The 14187-nt window shown below is 44.3% G+C and overlaps 1 protein-coding gene across 4 annotated transcripts in view; it reads left to right on the forward strand.

Annotated features, from left to right (window-relative positions):
* The window catches only part of LOC147445014 (LRR receptor kinase SERK2-like), a 76692-nt gene that overhangs the window by 23131 nt on the left and 39374 nt on the right, over window positions 1–14187 (forward strand). For all 4 annotated transcript variants that reach the window (XM_086527501.1, XM_086527498.1, XM_086527499.1 and 1 more), the window contains one exon: window positions 11616–11954. In XM_086527501.1, the coding sequence (XP_086383627.1) occupies window positions 11616–11954 (339 nt within the window). The remainder of the gene's footprint in view (window positions 1–11615; window positions 11955–14187) is intronic.

A 14187-nucleotide genomic window follows, 5' to 3' on the forward strand; every position in this document is an offset into this window, starting at 1 on the left:
GAAATGTTATATTAACGTCTTCGAAAGGCCAAAATGATCTATGAGATCAAAAAAAGTTACAATTGGTGAATCTGATATCATGTATGAGTACGGAAATTACAAAGAACTAACACTAAAAACTAAAACACTAAGGAAATAAATCGGAAATTGATTCGGAGTTGAGACGAGATATAGGGGAGGGGTTGGTGGGTTCAAATGAAATCTCTCATTTGTCGTTGTCGAATCTCATCAACCTCCCCCATGGTCAGTACTTTGGTTGGGCGTCTTGCATGTCGAGCTAGATTACCCCTCGTGGTCACGGGCATCTGGATCTGCCTAGCTCAACGGCTCGGTCAAGCAATGTACCTCTAGTGTGGGTGGACTTTGAGATCTGCTATGATGACTGCTCCTCTGGCTCTCCCTTGGCCGGTGTAAAGGAATCTGTGATTCGTCTCTGAGACTCTCTCCCTTGATGTCCTCAACAAGCTTTCCCTAAGTCTACGCAACTCTAGCAAGAACAATCCGAGACATCTCTGGTCCTCGTATCTGATGTCTCTTGAAAATGGTCCGAAACCTTCTCTGAACAGGAAGTGGAAGCGGCCGTGTATCTCATAGTATGCCGGGCAATGACATGTGTAGTGCAGCTCTGTCTCTGGCTCTAAGTTGCATAGGTGACATATCCTGGCCCCTGCTGTTACCCCTCAAAATCGGCCAGTCTCGATCTGGAGCTGATGTGAGGATGTGCATATCCGCCCAATAGCGCATCTTATCCCATGAGATAAGTGTGTATCCATGTATGTAGGCCTAGTCACAAAACCGTCCTCCGTGAGTTGGAGAAGATGCTCTTTGTAGAAGGTGTCACAAAGTGATGACGTGGCTACTGACAACAAAAACCCTAATTTTTGTCAGAAACCCTAAAAATCCAACAAACCATAATATTTGCAAGAAACCCTAATTTTTGGAAACCCTAAACGTAACTGTTGGCTGAAACCCTAAGTGTATGAGAAACCCTAAAAAGCTAGTGCCAATGCCACGTGGCAGTAGTGTACGGACGTCTCGGAATTTGCAAAAGCTGAAAAAAAAAGCAAGCGACGTTTTTTGGCATGCTTTTGGCTACGCAAGGGAGAGAGAGAGAGAGAGAGAGAGAGAGAGAGAGAGAGAGAGAGAGAGAGAGAGAGAGAGAGAGAGAGAGAGAGAATTTGCTTTATTTTGCTCTCTTGAGAGAGAGAGAGAGATTGCTTTTGAATTGGAAGTTTTTTGGGGCTCTGCTTTTGGGCATCCCTTGTAATCTTTATAAAGCAGAAAAAGAGCACTGACTTCCTGGGATATTTGGGTCGTCAGTCGACATTTGACAAAGCAAAGAAACAGAAGAAGCGTGTTCACTTTGAAGGAGTACCCAGTTCTTCTTCTTCTTCTTCTTCTGACAGTTCTTTTAGCTCTTCAGATTCGAGCGAAGAAGACAGAAAAGGCAAAAAGCGAAGCAAGAAACAACGCTTCGGAAAGGGCAAGAAAAAGGCAAAGAAGGCTAAATCTCGCCGAGAGACTGACAGTTCTACTGAGGACTTGTCTACAGACAGCTCAGATTCCAATGACGGAAACTTTTATGCGAACAAGAAGAATTTTTATAAAGCCAATCGGTATGACTTTCTGGAAGATAAAAGCAAGAAAGTCCTAGAGTTTAAGGAAGGTGGACACTCGATCAAGTTTGATACTTTTTCAGGATACTCAGATGCTTCGAAGGCTTTGTCTTTTATACAACAGTCTGACATCGCTTTCGCGGGAGGACGCTATTCAGAGCACTCCAAGATTCGGAGAGCTGCCTCTTACTCTAAGGGGAATGCTCGCACTTGGTGGTCCACGCTTCTTTTAAACAAGAGTGCGCCAGTTAAATGGCTGAAATTTAAGAAGCTTTTTATTTCTTCTTGGTTGACGCAAGAATATGAACGAGATATACGAGCTGCTTGGAACCATCTTCGGATGACCAAGAAAGATACAATCAATGCTTACTGTGAAAGATTCTGGTGCTCTTTTCTACCCGCCTCTTCATTCAAGAAGATCTCGTTCAGCGGACAGATTTAGCGGTTTACCTTAGGTCTACCTACAGAGATCCGAGATCACGGCTTGGAACAGAATTCAGCTTCTATTCAGGAGTTAATGAGTCATGCGAAGCGGGGCTTTGCCATTCACTCTAGCAATCTGACCTACCCCACAGATGAGCCCATGACACAACGAGCCGAACAGATTTCTGGGAATGAAAGTAGAAAGAAAAAGAGCAACCCAGAGAAAAAGGATGCACGACCCAAGCTTACTCCTCAGGAGCGAGCTCGATTCATCAAGGAGGGGAAGTGCTTTGGATGCGGGGAACTTGGACAATTCTCCGCGAAGTGCCCTAAAAAGGCACAGAAAGAACAGAATGATAAGGACAACGACAGGTCTGAGAGTTCGAGAGCAGCTGAGGAACGTGGACGAAAAGGCAAGATGAAAACAGGACTGGTTCCAGATTGTGTGGGTGCTGATCCCGACACCATGGACGAGAGTACAGAACTTTGCCGAGCTTGGGGCAAAGTGAAAGATCAAGAGGCCCTGATCTTCTTTGATGGAGGAGCCAAGGCCAACTTCATTTCACCGGAATTGGCGGCGCGGCTCGAGATTACTCCCGATTGGATAAGATTACTCCCGATTGGATGGGACCACTTGCGGAGGCAGTTCTAGCGGCACCCGGCAGGGACGTAGCCATTACACCTGTCATTGGCAAACTTCGGTTGCATTGTCAGGGGTATTTGGGGCATGAGGACTTCTTCATAATGCCTTTGGAGGGTTGTGATGTTCTCTTAGGGATTCCCTGGTACCACAAGAACAACGCCGTGGTCGATTATCGGGCGAGAAAAGCTACTTTTACTACAGAAAAGGGCAGAACAATTGTACTTGATATTAAACTGAAGGGCGAGTCTGTCCCTATTGTATCGGCTTCGGCCATTTCAAAATTAATGAAATCTAGTCTGTTTGTTTACTCGATCTTTATGAAAGAATTGAGCGATAAGGATAGGACAAATATGTCTAAACTTGATAAAGAACGCCAAGATTTTCTCCACTGAGCACTCTCACGCCGATTGCTTCTCAGAGGGCCTACCAGGAGAGTTACCACGTGCTCGTCCTGAAGATCATACCATTGATCTGATACCTGGAAGCACACCACCGAACCGGCCACCTTACCGTGTGAGCCGAGCACAGAATGAAGAGATTATGAACCAAGTGAAAGACCTCTTGGAAAAGGGTCTTGTCCAGCCTAGTATCTCACTGTATTGCTCTCGAGTGTTGTTGGTTTTGAAGAAAGACGGATCTTGGAGGATGTGCATCGATTATAGAGCTCTCAACAAAATCACCATCAAGAACAGATTTCCGATTCCTAGGATCGATGATATACTCGACAGGTTACAGGGGTCCTTGTGCTTTAGCAGGATTGACTTGAAGAGTGGATACCATCAGATCCGAATCGTGCCAGGAGACGTCTACAAGACAACCTTTCGGACTACTTTAGGGTTATTTGAGTTTTTGGTGATGCCTTTTGGCTTAACCAATGCTACTGCGACATTTAACCGGATGATGGACATGATTTTTCGAGAGTATATGCTATTTGTTGGCACTTTCTTTGACGACATCATTGTTTTCTCCAAGAATGAGGCAGAACATAGAGATCATCTGCTTCAGGTCTTTCAGGCATTACGAGATCACAAGTTAGTGATTAATGCAAAGAAAAGTGATTTTTTCCTACCAGAGATACACTTTTTGGGACACATTGTCTCAGCAGCAGGAGTGCAAATGGATCCGGCCAAGATAGACGCTATCCGTGATTGGCCTGATTTGAAGAATGTCCATGAAGTTGAAAGCTTCTTGGGACTGTGTTCGTACTACAGACGGTTCATTCGAAAGTTTGCAGAGGTTACTTCCCCTTTGCATGTCTTCACACAGAAAGGAGTCCCTTTCTTGTGGGGATCCACAAAGGTGACTGCCTTTCGGAAATTGAAAGAGAAATTGACTACGGGACCAGTTTTGACTTTGCCGGATTTGTAGAAGTCATTTGAAGTATATTGTGATGCTTGTGGTCGTAGTCTGGGTGCGGTCTTGATGCAATAAGGCCATGTCATTGCTTACAAGAGCCTATTGTTCTCTAGGCCGGAGATGACAGCACAGATATATGAGAAAGAGCTTTTGGCGGTTATCCATGCTCTTACTCAGTGGCGGCATTACCTACTCGGAGCCGATTTACTGTCTTTACAGATTATCAGAGTTTGCGCTACTTCTTGTCACAGAAGCATCTTTCGGAAAAGCAGATGCGGTGGGTGAACATCTTGTCAAAGTTTCACTTCTAGATTGTCCATGTGCAGGGACAAAAGAATATGGTGGCAGATGCTTTGTCTCAGAAGCCGTTGGTACTGGCTATTTCCGTGATACATCATAGGAGCTTCGAGGATACGGTCGATCAGTATGCCACAGATACACATTTTGCAGATATTTTCACACGGATACGGGATGGGGAGACAATAGCTGGATACTCCCTTTGGAAAGGCTACTTGATGAGAAAGACTATGTTGTGCGTTACACAGCCGTTGAGGGAAAAGGTTATGACTGAATGCCAGTGTCCACCTTTTACGGGTCATTGCGGCATTGCTACCACCATGAAGGGGGTAGAGAGATACTTCTTTTGGCCGAGACTCAAAACAGATGTGGAAGAGTTTGTGCGCAGTTGCTTAGTATGCCAGAAGGTCAAGTTTGACAGACATAAGGCACAGGGATTGTTACAGCCTTTACCCATACCCACCCGCCCCTGGGAAAGTATTGCGATGGATTTCATTTTTGATCTCCCGAGAACATAGAGTGGTCACGATGGTATGTGGACTGTTATTGACAGATTTAGCAAAGAGGCTCATTTCATTCTAGTGAAGAAAACAGTCAAGCTGGATCACTTAGCGAGACTGTTTGTGGCCTAGATCTTCAGACTACATGGCATGCTTGAGACGATTGTCTCCGACAAAGACCCCAGATTTACAAGTTTGTTTTGGGAGGCAATTTGGGAGAACATTGGCACGCGGTTGCAGTTCTCGTCATCGTTCCACCCGCAGACTGATGGGCAATCTAAGATTGCAAATTCAGTGGTTCTAGATTTATTGAAGTCTTATATCTCTGATCAGAAGACTCAATGGGAAAAGTACTTACCTTTGGTGGAATTTGCCTACAATAACACGATACACTCTTCGACAGGGAAGGCGCCATTTGAGATTGTTGAAGGTGCTGCGAAGGTTCCACCCTTCCTGAGCACGAACGATAAGATCTTTGAAGCGGATGAATATACGCGAGATTTGGATACGGCTTTTGCCAAGGTTCGCGAGACTTTGCAGAAGTCTCAAGAACGACAGAAAAAGCAGCGGATCGCCATCGTCGCGATTTGAAATTGAAGGAGGATGATTGGGTGCTCTTACGTTTTGAGAAGGCACGCTTAAGAAAGAAAAAAGGAAAGGAGAGGCTTTTTCCAAAGCTCAGTATGCGATACTATGGACCTTTCCAGATCACTGAAAAGATAAATGACGTGTCCTTTCGATTGAAATTGCCAGATACTTGGAGGATTCACAATGCATTGCATGTGAGTCTCTTGAAACCTGTTAAGGGTGATGTGCCGGATGATGGGGAGCCTGATGAGCAACCCGAAGTGGAAGAAAACGAGGAGATCTTTGTTCCTGAACAGATTTGGCACATAAGGATACGAAGACTAAAGGTAAAGTTTGAAGGCGGTTCTTGGTTAAGTTCAAGAACTATCCTGCATTGGATGCGAAGTGGATGGAGGAGGAGGACCTAGCAGATACTCCTCAGATTGTGAAACTTCACCTCGATGCTTTTGGTTTAGCATAGTCTACTCCAAACGGAACCCAGAATTCAGCTTGGCCGGAGATCCGGTGCAGTGGGATGCACAAGAGGGGAGTCACTCCACTCCTTTGTCAACAGATGCCTTGATTTTGATACTAAAGTCACTGATGTCTCTCTGAGCTTCAGGGATACCGAGAGCTGGCCAACTATTCTGCTGGATGACTTTATGAAATGGAATTCCTGATTATGATATTGATTTGTTCTTGACTTCTTTTAAGTGCAGGAACTGATAGACGAAACGACTGCAGCATTTTGGTGATGTGGCTGATGATGGGGAGCCTGATGAGCAACCCAAAGTGGAAGAAAACGAGGAGATCCTTGTTCGTGAACAAATTTTGGCACATAAGGATACGAAGAATAAAGGTAAAGTCCGAAGGCGGTTCTTGGTTAAGTTCAAGAACTATCCTGCATTGGATGCGAAGTGGATGGAGGAGGAGGACCTAGCAGATACTCCTCAGATTGTGAAACTTTACCTCGATGCTTTTGGTTTAGCATAGTCTATTCCAAATGGAACCCAGAAGTCAGCTTGGCTAGAGATCTGGTGCAGTGGGATGCACAAGAGGGGAGTCACTCCACTCCTTTGTCAACAGATGCCTTGATTTAGATACTAGAGTCACTGATATCTCTTTGAGCTTTAGGGATACTGAAAGCTGACAGTATTCTGATGTATGACTTTAATGAAATGGAATTCGTGATTATGATATTGATGTGTTCTTGACTTCTCTTAAGTGCATGAACTGATAGACAAAATGACTGCAGCATTTTGGTCTGATTGATCTTGAATAGACATGGTTGCAAAAGGGGGTAGTCTATCGGACATCGATGAGGTCCCGATTGGATCTAGATGCGATTGATAGCTACATTGCCGATAAATCATGCTCTAAGATCCGAATGAATGTTGAATGTCTTGTGATGTCCTGTGATGTCGTGTGATGTGACTGTCGATTTGGTACATGTGCTAGATGTGTGTTCCTAGTACGTAGGTACTAACAGTCAGTGTCTGCTAAGAGGATTCATGGCTTCTTTCGGTTTTGCTGTCGTAATCGCGGTCGATTACAATGCTTTCAAGAGGGGGGTATGTCACAAAGTGATGACGTGGCTACCGACAACAGAAACCCTAAAAATCTTGCAAACCCTAATTTCTGCCAGAAACCCTAATTTTGTAGAAACCTTTATTTTTGGAAAACCTAACCGTAACTGCTGGCTGAAACCTTAAGTGGATGAGAAACCCTAAAAAGCTGGCGCCAGTGCCACGTGGCAACAGTGTACGGACGTCCCAAAATTTGCGGAAGCTGAAACAAAAAAAAGCAAGTGACGTTTTTTTAGCATGCTTTTGGCTATGCAAGGGAAATTGAGAGAGAGAGAGAGAGAGAGAGAGAGAGAGAGAGAGAGAGAGAGAGAGAGAGAGAGAGAGAGAGAGAGAGAGAGAGAGAGAGAGAGAGAGAGAGAGAGAGAGAGAGAGAGAGAATTTGCTCTATTTTTCTCTCTTGAGATAGAGAGAGATTTCTTATGAACTGGAAGCTTTTTGGGGCTTTGCTTTTGGGCATCCCTTGTAATCTTTATATTCGCGGTGAGGGCCTCACTTCTCAGAGCATCTGGACGTAGAGTCTGAGCATCTGGAGGTAGAGTCTGAGAGTGAAACCCTAACTGCTCTTTGTACTTTGACATTGATTTAATACATAAAGAAATACCGAAAGGGGTGCCAGTCTTTGGGGCCAATATCTCTAGGCACGGAACTGGGGCCAGTGCAAATCTATTGTGATCTGTGAATTCTTTTGAAGTGGTTATTTGGTGCTGTCGCGATTGATTCTTGACTTGGAGTGTCCAAGTCTGTTACAGAAGGCCATTTTCGTACCCAACTCCTGTGTCTGTTGTATCCATGTGCTCTTGATATCTAGCTGAATCAGATCCTGGTGTATGAGTCTGGTGATCGCTATCCATGTAAGAGACAGGGAGGATGCATCCAGGGAGTATTGAAACGGAGGCAATCTATCCATGTTGAAACCATGTGACTGAAACCATGCTGTCATCTGTCCATACCAACATGTTGTATCGCCTTGTAGCGCTAGTTGTCGAGATGACTCCATGGCAAGCTGAGCGTATCTGTCCCTGGGGAGATCCCATAAATCGTGTATAAAGGATACTGATCTAGTCAATGCCTCCACCACGAGGGCGGGGGGGCGGCTAGCTCGGCTCAGATAATCTCATGTGGCACTGAGGCCTTAGCCCGAATCATCCGAGCAATCATAGAGACCTGAGGCCTCTCCATATATCTCCATCCATCTGTGTTGCCAGATCTCCCATGATGGTCTACTGAGGGTCCCCATACCTGAACTCCGTAGAGCATAGCTGAAGTCACTAGAGTGCCAAAAAGCAAGAGCTTTGTTCGCGGTTCCTGAAACTGAACTTGTGAACACATCCTCTCCAGTCCTCCCAAGGCTACATATTAAGGCTTTTCTTTCTTCAAAAGATTTTCAAGAAAGTGCCTTTTCTATCCTTATCCCTGCCCAGAAGAAGGTTAAAATTGCTTCTTAGACTTGTCAGCCACATCAATGGAGGGTTTCTTTGTGGAAGGTACATAAGACTTTGTTGCAACATTGCCCTTGGCTGAAAATTGTTTGTCGTGGAACTCTCTCTTGCTGCCATTAAATCCATTGGAATTTCCTTTCGACAAATTATTGGTTGCTGTCGCATTCTCAATCAATTGTGTCATATTCATGACATTAGTCTTTGTACAATAGTCTCTAATTCTCTTGGGCAATCCACAAGAGTACATCTCCATCTGGTTCTGACAATGGCATAAACCTGTTAGAGATTATTGGCCATAGGGCGGCCTAGAATTGCTTATTGTACTCTTCAAGGTTAGCACAGTTTGCCGCATTTAACTTGTGCCATGCTGTCATCACATCCACTTCAAAAGTGTTTGTAAGTCACGCATGTGCAAAAAGCTCCGTGAACTGGACCCATGTTGTAGGTGCTTGACAATGCAGTCCACCATTGAAGCATGTTTCCTTTCAAGAAAGTGGCAGCCTTGTGCATCTTCGAAGCTTCTGTGGAGTTTTCACCTGCATAAACTGCATCAAACTGCTGTTTGGAGGTCAAAGCCTTCAATTGGTCTTGTGTTCCATTGAAAGTTTCTTATTTCGAGCATAGACGTAGGTGCTTTTCTCTCTCTATCTGACTTTCCTACAACCATGGCTTGCATAGTTACAGGGAATGGCCATTCTCAGGTCTCCGTTCCCGTGCCCATCCCAATTTCTCGTTCCAGATCCCTGTTCCGTGTTTCAGATGCGAGTATCCGAAACAAGGAATGGCTTTTTATGCATGTTTCCATTCCGCGTTCCTTGTTCCAATTTCCCATTCTAAGTAACCGGTGCTCCAGAATTGACCATTCCAGCACTTGAATCGATTGTTTTACCTGTCATATTGTGGGCATATGGCTATGAAAAACCAGCCATATCAAAGTGTGTTCCAAGCATTTGGAAATGGCCATAGACACCCTGCAAACCTCATTGGACACTTATATTCCCATACATGGGGTTAACTATACCTGGTTGCATTGTCCCAAACTCATTCCCTGGCATATAACCTTGCAAACCTGTGGGAGGTCCAACCATAGCTTGGAACACTAAACCATCTTTAAAATAACGAGGATATGAAGCAGGCCGTGGAATGGTTTGACGAACTGCTTGTTCATTACTCCACCGTTCACAAACGGTTGTTGTCGAGGTAAAGCAGGTTGCTTTGGAAAAATGGACACCGCTAGTTGCTCGATCACATGGGCTTTCACTCGAGCATCACAAAGACCCCTCTACATGAGGAATCTCCTTTTCCTGCAATTGCTCAAATATATCTTGTGTTGGAGCCTGTAAACCCTGTGTAGGAGCGTGTAAGAACTCTTGCATCCTTGGATTCTTGACCAATTGTTGAAAAGTTTCCATGCTGCTAAGTGGTTGAGCTTTAAACAATCTGTCCTCTTCTTGAAGAGCCTTAGGAGCTTTTTCTGCGCCATGTGAGGAAGATCCCTCTTCAAGTACTTGGTCTCTCTTCTCTGCCATAGTGATATACTCTATGTTGTTTTCACCCACAACAATCCACACTGCACTCTTTGAAGAAAAAGTGACTATCCCGGCAATGGAACCATGAAACCGGCTAGTACACAGTGGAGGGCGGTACAAATTCAACTACCTGTTAATTATACACGGAGAACTGAGGAGGAAGAGAAGACTGATGAGGCCAACAAATAGATTGTCACTGCACACACGAAGACCGACAGCCTGTAGGCCCCAACGTCTTGCGCCCCTTGCGGTGTTTTTTTATTCAATTGAAAACAAACGATCGGACACTCGGACAAAAATCCCATCAAGCTATTCATTAAAGCTTCAAACCTGAAAATGCACTCACAGAAAGAGAAGATCAGGAATCTCTCTCTTTTAGGCACCTCCAAGATGGCCCTCAGCTTCACCTCAGCTTCCTGTATGATGACTAGGGGGGCAAGTGACCCTCCTTCAGCCACGTGTCTAATTTGCCCTGTTTGCTCCAATTTCCTAACCTCTCCCAACCTATAAAGTTGTCTGTCTTGTCGTGGCCCAAATTCCATTTAGGTGCACACACACTTCCATACTCAACAGAATTCAGTGCTTACTGGCCAAACTAGACACCGATTGATAGACCTAGATTCCCGATGTAAGAAACCGGTTTGGTTGCAACTGTTTTGCACTAAAAAGTCCACTTGCACCTTTTCAAGGGTTCCAGGGGGGAACAAGCAAAAATAAAATAAATAAAATATGTTATATCTATTCAAAGAAGGCAACGACAAAAATACACCTCCTGGTGAAACCCATGTGCGACATGGATAGACCAGACAGAGGGAGATAGAGCAGGCTAACCTTCTCTAAGATGATTCTCTCTGGAATTTTCATGGGGCCCTGAATAGTTGGGAACAAATGGCTGCAAGACCTTTGTAGTATTTTCTACAATTCACATGAAAGTTTAATTGTCACCAATTTTGTTTTAAATGCTTTTCATGCTTGTTGTGGAAACGTACCTTCGTAAAAGAAGGAATTTACTTTTCAAATAAGAAGTCACTCTTTCAAAACAATGCAAATACTTCCCATCCTTTTTGGAGGGGTGCACTCTTATCGAAATCATTTTCTTAGAAAGGTTTTCTCCAGATACTTGCTTTTTAGGTTTTTCTAGCCAACTTTTTTTTTTTCGACACACCAGAGGCCCACGGGGGGAGGTTCTTATCCCTTCCAATCATTAGCCATGTTACATGGTCGGGCAAGGGCCGCATACTATCGGGCAAGAGCCACGCATAGGCATAACCATGGCCACCTAATTGAACCACGTGCTGGGAACGACGGAGAGAACTCGTAGCAATCAGCTAGGAACCTCCACCTCAGGTGACCCACCCCAGGAGGAGGATGCACTCGTGCGTCCAAGGAAAAGAGCCCTAGCAACGTGGACACCAGGTGAGCACAAGGTGTCCCTCTAGAGTGTGACCCAACGGGGGATTTGAACCCACAACCCGTAGGTTGAGAGGCCAATTTCCAAAGCCTTACTGTTAGACCAACTCTTTGGGGACTTTTCCAGCGAACTGTCAATTGCCGATTCAGTATTAGTCAATATGGCTGAGTATGATTTGATTAATCAAGCTAGTGAGCATTCTATTAACATCCATTTAATAACTAGTTTGCCTCTGATATATTTTGCAGCTGAAGATGACTTGAAAATTTCTTTTGGACAACTGAAAAAATTTTCATGGCGAGAATTACAGACAGCCACAGATAATTTTGATGAAATAAATCTTTTGGGCCAGGGTGGGTTTGGCAAGGTTTATAAAGGTGTTCTCGGAGATGGAACACCAATAGCTGTGAAACGTCTCAAAGATAAACAAGATTCAGGTGGCTTAGCTGCATTTTTGCGGGAAGTGGACATGATAGGGGTGGCAGTGCATCGCAATCTTCTACATCTGATAGGATACTGTGCTACTCCTGAGCGGCTTCTTGTTTATCCATTCATGGCCAACAAAAGCGTGGCTTACCAGCTTCGAGGTAAGTTCCATAAAAAAACTCCTCTTGTTGTAAATGGGAATTGCTGTCAACTCATAAAAAAGCGCATCGTCATTGTTTATAAACAGAGATCTTTACTAAATTACCTGTCAGTGACAGAAAGCACTGAGGTTTTCCTTAATTTTCTGAACAAGTAAACACTGAGGGTAATTAAAACTACCATCAGACTAGCCATCGATAATCTAAAATCTCCTTAAGTTGTATTAAAAGAGGCTAGTGGCAAGGTGGATTAATTGTTTCTATGGAGGATACTATTTTAGAGAGAGAGAGCAATAGGTAATTGTAGATCTGTGGACTGCATTCGTGCAAGCAAAACCTAGGAAAGATAGTTTGGATAACCAGATTCTAGGTAGCATAAGTCTTTGATATTTTCAATTGCAGCAATTATGTGAATTTATTTATTTTGTTGGGCCATCTAGTTACTGTACTGCTCACTGCTTTTCAAAGAGTGGTTTGTTTTCATTTTAACGATTGTAAACCCCAAGAACAAGCGAGCATTTATTGTTGAGGTCACCCCCACAATCCAACTATCCACAACAGGCAATACATCTACTATCTGCTGTTAAAACACAAAACGTGCTCGAGATCCCTAGGAGGATACACAATCATGACCCCAAGTATAGAATCTTATAGCTGCAAGGATAACCACATGGCATGACCCAAGACTAATACACTATCACCTTACACTGTAATAGGCCAGCGACTCCCCACTGAGATACAGGCCCCACTACTGCGAGCTATGCGTACAATTGCAGGCTCCCAAAAAATGCGAGACCCAAGGCAAGCTACGAGTGTGAGCAACTGAAATCTTATGCTCTTGCACAAGCAGAATATCCACATTCCCACAAATATATATGCCTATGCAAATCCCGGTGCATCAACATCTTGTGTGGGCCACTAGAACTAATCAGATGCAGCCCAAGGTATTCCAAGATGCATTATGTAAATCCACAAGAAAACCGCATGAGCAACTCTTGATACATTGAAAACCATTTGTCTAAGCAATTGACCATACATCTGTCCATCAATCTGTACATACAACTGTATTAAATCTGTACATACAACTGTAGTGCAAGCCACAAAGCTAGCTATGACCTCTCGGTAAGGAGGCACTTGCATTTGTAAGTCTATAAGCAACTGCTTTCACTGTAGATTGACTCCTCCAGTCCTGCACTCCAAGAGGGAACTCCCATGCTGGATGTAGGCAAACAAAAGCATTGCTCATCAAACCAGTACATTGAGCTAGTACATGCAAGAAAACCTGGTGGAAACAAAATCCTTTGAGAAAGCGTGCAATCAAGAGCGAATCGGCTCAAAAGAGTGTTGTCGGACAAAGTGTTTAACTGTCTCATTGGTCCACTCCTCCTTCCCCATAGAAGGATGGTAATATGATAGCATAGGACATTGCCGACTGTCCTCCAAGGAAATGGAATGTTGAGACCTGTGCAACAAGTACACACTCACTTGCAGTGCGGCAAGACCATCGGTAGCATCTCTCTCGATGGAAATCCCAGGATAAAAAGCTGTTATCCATGAACATGCATGAAATTGACGTCAAGGATAGAGTAAGGGGTAAGGTGGCAGGGACAGAGGTATGAGCAGCAGAGGTGAAAGATTAACAGAGCTGGAAGGGTCAGGATCAAGTGGAGAAGATGCTGATCTAGGAGGTGGAGGAGGCAACACAAGACTAGGTGCAAAGGGTGTGAAGACAGGTAATTGATGTAAATGAGAAGGAATTGGCTCGTTGGGTGGTGGAAGTATGGGTTGGAGGGGTGTGGCCAGGGGGATAGAAATGATGGTGGATGGCTCCCGAGTGGTAACAGGAGAACGGTAGATCCTAGACATAGACTTTGAGATCCATGGTGCCCGAGTCATAAGTAGTAGAGCCTAGAATGACTAGGCCCTCGTGCAAATCTAGCTGCCAAAGGATGATGCTCGACGTGTATGCCACATAAAAAGAAAGCAATTGAAACCGGGGGATCTCTTGGGGCCTCTTAACTCCTCAATTGTGAAACTTGGCTACCAAGGAGTGAGAATCACCATACAAGAACCCGAGACCATTGGAGATGTCGCCAGCCTTTGCATATGAACCTTTTAATCACTATTACATATGTTGTCTTTCCGATTGAAAGATTACATAGTTGAACATGTGGTCTTGTGTTTATGGAACCGTTATTGATTAGTCATACTTCTATCCCCAAGTGGGGAAGTATGA

Source organism: Adiantum capillus-veneris, chromosome 13 (assembly GCF_014529385.1).
Source record: "Adiantum capillus-veneris isolate H3 chromosome 13, ASM1452938v2, whole genome shotgun sequence".
NCBI lineage: Eukaryota > Viridiplantae > Streptophyta > Polypodiopsida > Polypodiales > Pteridaceae > Adiantum > Adiantum capillus-veneris.